The 8,517-nt window shown below is 46.4% G+C and overlaps 1 protein-coding gene across 1 annotated transcript; it reads right to left on the bottom strand.

Annotated features, from left to right (window-relative positions):
- Positions 1 to 840: 840 nt before the first annotated feature.
- On the bottom strand, positions 841 to 2,070 carry LOC310908109 (putative G-protein coupled receptor 19; the record flags this gene model as incomplete). Its single annotated transcript, XM_083858789.1, has 1 exon — positions 841 to 2,070. Exon 1 carries the CDS (start codon positions 2,062 to 2,064, stop codon positions 841 to 843), a length of 1,224 nt encoding a protein of 407 aa, XP_083714915.1. The 5' UTR covers positions 2,065 to 2,070.
- Positions 2,071 to 8,517: the final 6,447 nt, after the last annotated feature.

The following is an 8,517-nucleotide window of genomic DNA, read 5'->3' as shown; positions in this document are numbered from 1 at the left end:
CAGTGTGGGACTACAGAGCTCACCTTCCTGCACCTGTTTGGAAGAGGTCACTCTTTGCTGCAGGTGCCAGAAAGGACATAGAGCAGGAGACACAGCCAGTTTCAGATATGAGGAGGCCCTGGGTGCCCAGCACAGTTTGTGGACTCTTTTGCTCAGCAGTTCTTCTTCCCAGCTGTGCCAGCTCTGGGTGGGTGCACCAGCCTGGGGGTAGAAGGAGCTTGAGGGGCTGGGGAAGGTGAGACCAAGGAGGGGACTTTTCCTGGGCAGTTTAGACCACAAAACCTCTGGAGAAGTGCAAGGACAAAGATGCAGAAGCGTCCAGTGCTGAGCCTGCTGGGCCAGTGGGAATTTTGTCACTGACGAGGCTCAGGCTGAAGCCAACAGGGCCCCCATATGGACATCTTACCTGTGGGGTCTTAACAGGATGGACAACCCCAGCCCAACTGTATTTGCAGAAGGAAGCCTAGATGGCTTTGGGTGGATTTAGGTATTTATGCACCGTGGCCCATCCTGTAAAGAGATTAAAACAAGCAGTTTTTCTTTCTTTCTTTCCCTTTTCTCCCTACAGATAGAGCATGTAAGGAGTCTTATTTTGCAGCTAAGCACTGCTTATGATTCTGGGAGAAGAGTCTCCCAAAGCAGAATGTAGTAATCAAAATGAAATAGAACAAATGCGTCAAACCCAAGGCATTTAATAAAATAAAACATCTCTTCCTCCCCCACCCCACCCTCCACCCACTAAAAGCTGGGTTAAAAATATGTAGCTATACATTGGTTCAAAAGAAGAGAAAACTTCTTCTGAGGGTACACAGAGTAACTTTTCAAAACAATGAAGCCAAACTAGACAAACGTATTTGGGGGATTGGATGGAATAGGCCAGGCAAGTTTTCTTTCCTTGGCTTCTCTGTTGAAAGCATCATAGGTGGAGTCTTTGGTGACACTTTTGGCTGTAGCTGGAATATCTGCAATACCAACATGATTTTTTTTTGCTATCCTGGAACTGGTGGTGATGGTGTACGCATTGCTTCTGTAGCATTTCATGGCAGACATGCAAAAAGTTTCTTTCATCCCTCTTCTGAAGTTTGCATTATAGATGGAGTAGAGGGTTGGCTTAGAGGCTGAAGAACTGAAAGAGATCCAGGTGATGGCCAGGAAAAGCAAGGAGCTCTTTCTGTAGTCTGTTTCCTGTGGGTGCCACAACTGTACCATGAAGAAAGGCAGCCAGGACAGGAGAAACATCGAGTTTAACGTTAAGAACATCTTGATGGTTTTCACTTTTGTTCTTGGAACAATATTTGTTGTTCTCCTGACAGTCATTCCATCCGTGCCTATTCTCCAAATGTACTTAATGACTTTCTGGTAAAAAAGGATAATGAGGAGGGATGGGATCAAAAACACCAAGAGGAGGTGGGTGATACCATAGGCAGATCCTTGCCAAGAACTGGGGAGGAAGAAGTCGCAGTGCTGGTCGCTGTTGGACCCGTAGAGAAAACAGGCCGGTGATGCAAAAAGAGCACCGCAGAGCCAAGAGGCCAAAATCATTTTTTTGGCTTTCCCCCTGGACACTTTGAAGCTGAGGGGGTAGACGATGGTGTAGAAGCGATCCACACTGATGGCGAGGAGCACGTAGGTCTGCACCCCGGGCGTGAGGTACTGCAGGTACCGGACCAGCTGGCACACGCCGCTGCCCAGCATCCACCGCCCCCAGCTCAGCTGCAGCAGCAGGAAGGGCGCGCTGCCCACGCTGCTCACCAGGTCTGCACAGGCCATGGACACCACAAAGTAGTTGGTGGTGGACTGTGTCCTCCTGCTCCTGTGGATCACCAGGCACACCAGGAAGTTTCCCAGGACGGAGATCAGCCACAGAGCTCCCCAGACCACGCCGGCAGCTGCGATTTCCCCCGGCCTCAGCCCGTACTCCACCAGGGAGTGGTTCCTGCTGGAGCTGCCTCCTGGGGATGGAGGTTCTGCCACCTCGTAGCCAGCAGGGCTGGAGGCCTTGGGGCTGCTCGTGTTCTGCAGCAGCAAGGTGAGGAGAAGAACAGGATCACTGCCGTTATCCATGCTGTGAGCAAACTGAGCCACGTCTTCTGCTCAGGCTGCAGACAGAGGAGAGAAAAGGTTCTCTTGAACAGCTGTGTATGAAAAGCCCATCTTAACCTACAAAATAATATTCTCAGTAGTAGAAATATATACTATGACTTCTGTATTTTTGGGCCAACACAGAAATACAGCTTCTGTGTTCCACTGTAGCTGGTGGTATGACAGGCTGTGTTGGGGGGCCCTTCGTGTCCTTCCACACCCTTTCACTTTTGTTCCTCACAGCCCCATTCCACATCTGTGCCTTGTGCACCATGACCCCAACCCTGCTTTCATGGGGGGGATGAGAAGGGCAGGACCCCTTGGTCAACACAGAGGGTCCCCAGGTAATAAGAAGCCTCAGTACTGAGAATTTTCTTGACCATTATTACGTATGTCCACAAGCCCTGACCAGACCAGGTTATAGCTCCCCTTTTTTGTGTGGTTTTCCTTGGAGTAGGGTGTCTATGGTGAGAAGGAGACTTCCTGGGATTGAGCACCCCCACCACCAGCCCCACACCTCTGGAAGAATGACTTTTTTGATCTTGAGTGGTCCTTAGACCCTTGTGGATGAAGTGAGCTGAATTTCTGGGAGCCCTTCAGTGGGAGGCCTTTGGGGTGTGCACTTTGGGCCATTGTTCTTGTCCTGAGACAACAATGTCCCTGACTGGTGACACCAAACCTCTGACCTGTCAGATGTCCCTGCCTGTGAATAACAGTTTGTCTGGGGGTGTTACCTGTGTGGAATTGTTCTCCTGCACCCTCCTGGCAGACACACCACAGAATGTGATGGGTGTGGTCTCCTGTTCTATGCCTATATTGCTAGATAGTTCCCAGTGTTGAGTTTAGCCAGATGGTTGGGTTGGTCTTAGCCTGTTGCAGGGGTAAGATGGAAAAATAGCTAATTTTAGTGGCTATACATATGCAAACACCCTGCTGCTGTCTGATGTCCTTTCAGTCATCATTTTGACATGCAAAGCATTTCACTCACTAGACATACAAAGTATTTTCTATGGGCCTGTTGGAAAATGCTGAACTCCATGGCTTGATAATGTGCAAGATAAATCAGGATTCAGTCATGAGCAGAAGATCAAAAAGTTCATCCTAGAAGCCAAATAAACAAGCTCAAAAAGCTACCCCATCCTCCTCAGCTTTCCAAGTGATCCAAACTCCTAGGTTTGCTTTCTGATGGGTTTTTTTCAATGCTTCACTGATGCTTTTTGCTGTGCCTACTCTGGCTCTGCCTCTACCGCCTACTATTTTCTCTTTGTCTGCCTACTCAGAGTGAATCTTGAAAGCACAGAGCCACTGGATGAATTTGGGATCCCACCCTTTGTGCTGTTTTGCATGTCCCCTTAATAATGCAGTGCAAAAAATTGTCAGATGTGGAAGAAGAAAAGCTGTATTAATTGCTTGGTATGGTTATAGAAGAGTTTTTTTCCTCTAGTTTTTTAGAGCCTGTACTTAGTGTGACACTGTTTGTGCCACGTGAAGGGGCACTGTCAGCAGGTCACACACAGTCCCTTGTCCCCTCCTCTGCTGGAGAGCTGTGGGTGCTGCCCAGCCTGGCCTTGGCTTCCCCCTCATCCTTGGTTGCCTTCCCTCATCATTTTCTTTGCCTGGCCGATGATTCCTGATTTCTCAGAGGGCTCCTGCTTGTCTTTCCCCACCCTCCTTTGGATGGATCTACTCCCTGGGGGAATCCTGCTGTCACCAGCTGTTGGGAGGGCATTTGGGCTGCTGTGTCTGGCAGAGTGGCAGGATGCATTGTCAGTGCAACCTGCTAAATTACCAGTTAGAATTATCTGTAATAAAATAATACATGTGGAGCCTATTAACTAGACAGAAAGGAACATTACGGGATAATTTTCTTCCTTAATTTCCCTTCTTGCCCTTCTTGCAGAAGTATGTGCCATTTAAAAATAGCCAGCTGTACAAATTAAGCTTCAGAGAGGAATAATCAGATAAAATGTCTTGACCAGCACTGAAGAGCAGTGGAAATCTGGCACAAGAATGAAATGGCCTTTCTAAGCTGTTAAGACAGGCAGACTTGCTAACACTGTTCTCACAATGTTTCTCCTTGTGAGCCAGATCTGCTCTCTGTGTCTGCTCAGACGTGACACATTTGGTTTTTCAGGTGGGTAGACCCCAAAAATCATTACAGGGTTGTAGTGCCCAGATAGTACTTTTTTTTTTTTTTTTTTTCTGATGCATCTTGCCTAAGAGGCAGCCCAGCCACTGCTCATGGGAGAGCTTGGGCTGCCTGCGAACATGGCTTGGAGAAGACAGGAATTGAGCAGCCCTGGGCAGTGTGTGACCCCATGGAGAGCAACCAAAGGAAGGAGAATCCCAGGAGGCGAATCCAGCTGCCTTGTGTTGGAGCTTTGCTGGCAGAGGGTGGGAAGAGCTGCCCATGTTGAGCACAGATGGTTCTGTGTGGTCTCCTCGCTGTCAGTGGAACAGGAGAGGCACCAAACAGAGGGACAACTAATGCTGAATTTTTTGATTCTTCTTTGGAAAACTCCCAGGTCATTTAGCACTCTGCCCATGAGGCACAGGTGGAAATATAGGTGCAATTCTAGTGAGCTTAACTAACTTGAGCCTAGGATTTCACTGGTTGTACAGCAATCACTTGTTTTATTTTTCAAACGCCATCTCATTAACCACTGTACTCTGAGATTCCTGCATTCCAATCATGGATATTTTTTCCTTCAAATGGACCAGAAACTAATTTTTTTTGTTTTAAATGATCTCTATGCAAGCCTATTTTCCTTATGTGGCACTGAGATCAGGATCATGCCCTGCTTTAGTACTAAGAACCTGAGTGTCTATGGCCCAGCATATATTTCTCTTCAGTGAACAATTCTGGTTTTTAGGATTCTTTTTTTTATAGTGGAGGCTTGAACTTCTGCATTATGAATAATGCTCCAAAAGGAAACATGACCATAAAAAGCTCAGCATAAGCACAACTCTTTATGGGTCTGAGATGCAAATAACTGGAGATATCGTGACTTGCTACATCATTTACCTCCAATTCCCAGGTTTATGCTTGCTGCATTGTTTGCTGAAATATGGTTTAAGTGTTAGTGAACCATTCAATTTGCAAATATCAGATCCATAAAAACCAATGATGAGTTCTGCCAACTCCCTCTGCCCTGAAGGTCCACAGGCAAAAATTTAGAGGCATAACTAAAATTTACATATAGCAAGTAGGCAAGGTCTAGTTATGTTTTTAATTAACAAAAATGCTTGTATTAATTTTCCCTTTAAAGCAATATAATACTGACCTGAATGGCTGCTTTCCTGTAATTATGAGTCTGCATGGATTCAGCAGTGCCAAAAGTCTCACTTTGTCTTTCAAGCATTTTAGAATGGGAATCCTTCTAAAACTGGTATGAGGCCTTTCTGCATTTCTGTTTTAAAACCTCCTTTTTTGTGCATCAGCTTTGGAAAAGATAGAGCATGAGAGATGACTCATATTGATTGAAGAGGGATTTCCTGGTGCCACAGTTCCATTTTACTGACCTTAATTTGCAGTTTGGAAACCAAAAAGCTCCATTTTGAGCTGATAGCTCTCCAAAAAACAGATCTGTTACTTAGAGATTAACTACTTGGGCCACAAGAACTTCATGAAATCACTGCCACGTACACTTGGCTGTTGCACAAAGCCCATACAGAATAATCATTGTGTGTTTGCATCTTCACTCTCCTGTCTAAAAATGCAGTGCCCATTGCAATTTGGAAGAGGAAAAGCTAATGAGACTTAGAAAAAAATGCAGTAAATGGGGTTTTTAAAATGTTTAATCAAAAGAAAAAGCATTTTGTTTCCCAACTAATGTTTTGCAAGATTAGAAAGGCAGCTAAATAAGCAGATCATTGTACATTACTTAACCTAAGCGCTATCAGAGGGGCTTTTTTATTCAACATATTTTACCTCTCTGTATCATAGCTGCAAAACACCAGGCGAGCACTGGCCCAGCAAATTATTTCAAAAGCATTAAGCTGGTCATTTACTCCATAAACTTCCCTCTCTGGAGAGTATCTCGGGAAAAGCTGCCAGACTGGAAGAGAAATACTTCATCTAACTGAGTGTAATCAACATTAGGAGTGTGAGTAAATTGAATCAGAGTGGGGGAGGGTGGCTTTTGTCTGGCTGTGAACTGCTGGAAGGTGACACCCACTCTGCCTAAATTCAAATTGAGCTGCCCTGTGCGTGCATTGTGCCCATGCAGAAATCCCTTTGTGGAAGAGCACAGCGTTTTTAGCCTCTCTCTGTCCCTTGCTGTGCATATTGAGGCGGTTTAGTCCTCCTGCTCCCAGTGGAGGAATGCAGATGCACAGTCTTCTGGAAGCACGCAGATTCCCTGCCAGCCCTTTTCTCTGCTCTGGTGCTCATTAAAACGCTCAACTCTTTGCCCTGCTCCTCTTAAGAAGGCGTTTCTGTTCTCTGGGCAGCTCTTCTGAGCAAAGCCTGAAGATCTTCCTCACTGTCTGCATTCCAGTGTGTGGGGGTAGGAAACACCTGTGCCCCTCTTTCATCAGGAGAATGATGTGATTTGAGTGCAGTGAAGCCTTTGAGATCTGTACCCACATCTCAGGTGCTGCTGCCTGCTCTCTAGCTTCACTCAGCTGGTGGAGATCCCTGTCCTGCAGCCTGGATAACCCAGGATGACATGAGTGCAAGCATGGATTGGTTCATGGATGGAGCTCTCAGTGAACGTGGCTCAGCTGAGGGCAAAAGCCTCTGAGCTGAGCTGATTGAGTGAGCTGATCTGTTTTTGCATCCTACATCAGGATCTGAGGGCCTGGCCTGTACTGAGGGGTGAGGTCATGGGAGCAGGTAATATGGATGGAATCAAATTTTCAACACATCTAAAGAATATCTGCTGTATGCTGGAGGAAATTCAGGGCACCCAGGCAGACTCTTAGCCATCAGCCTTCTTTGATTCTTCAAGTTCTTTTCTGACTGTTTTAACAAGGCATTAAAACTGAGGACAAGGATATAATACTGCAATAGCTGCTGGGATTGGAATAATTTTTTATTTCTTGTGCTGTCTGCTTGGGGGAAGAATCCTTTTTCAGCTTCATCCTTCTAACTGAGCTTAGAAAGCAGGGAGACATGCAGTAGCTAACTGGGGCAAGAACAGGGTCCATCTATTCCTTCTGGATCTGTCAGCTCACACCTGGAGTAACTACTGTGGCCTGGAGCACTGGGTTAAGGGCAATCCCACAAGGGATGATTTTGAAGAGCAAGCAGGATTCAAACCTGCACACAAGTCATTGCATTTTGGCTGAGTCTCCTTAATAGATGTTGCCATCTCCTAAAGTTCATTGTGGTTTGAAATGCTCTGGGAGCAATGGCTTTTCCCTACATCTGGAGAATTTTTCTCATGTATTTACAGGGGGTTAAGACTGACCTAGAGGAAGTCACTGTAGGCTTATTAACCTGGGGTAAGTTGCTAAACCCAGCAATTATCCATTCACCTAAACCTTGAGGTGTTTATTCTCTGTTGGCACTGAGGAGCCCTGACTGTAACTGCAGAGTCCACTTACACCCAACATCCTGCTCTGGTCCAGGTCCAGGTCCAGGCAGTGGTAAAATATGAGCCAGATTTATGCTCAGTGTTACCCAGATAGTCACCCTCACCTCCTCAGAGGGCACCACACTCTTTACAAACAGGTACACAATGGTTGCAAGTCTTCTCTTAGAGATGTAAATCTTGCCCCTAAAGGACAGCCCTGCAGGTTTAAGTGTTTGAGGGCTTTATTTTATCCTCCTGCTGCTGCGATTAGTGTGCAAAACTCCAGATTAGCCCTAAATGTCTAAAAATGGTTATCTAAAAATGGTGACTGAGCCCAGATTTATGCCCAGTGTGACTGTGGGGGCATGAAAAAGTGGGAGCAAGCAGAAGAAGGACTGACCTAATTTCCAACTGTGCTGTCACAACAGCTTCCACCTACTGGAATTGTCCAGGAAGAGTGCAGAGAAGCTTGAAATATATCTTTGGAAGCTTTTTGTCCTCCCTAATGGGGATTGAATCCGTCCTTGGGCATGGCTAAGCTGTACCCTTTCCTGATTCAGAGGTAAAAATATAGATGCTCTCTCCCACGGGCTTGCATTAATTTTTGGCAACACCAGTGCCTGCCCACAGCCCAGCACATTCCTCTGGTGGATGTGAGGAACACGGTGCTCACCAGGGCTGCTTTGCCACGGTGGGTGTTGACAGATGAGGGGTGGTGAATCTCTGCCCATCTCTTGGAAATTCTCACCCTCTCCCCCACAGGGAAAAGGCACCAGCATTACAGCTCACCCTCTCACCAGCAGGGAGCACGAGCTCTCCCACTAGGGGAACCTGAGGGATTTATTTTTTTACTGTTTGTTGTGTGAAAAGGCTATGCAGAAAGGAATTCTTGACAGGAAATCTTGTGAAAAGTTCT

This window comes from Zosterops lateralis (genome assembly GCF_965231275.1).
Source record: "Zosterops lateralis genome assembly, chromosome: 4".
NCBI lineage: Eukaryota > Metazoa > Chordata > Aves > Passeriformes > Zosteropidae > Zosterops > Zosterops lateralis.
This window is presented reverse-complemented; position numbering and strand designations above follow the sequence as displayed.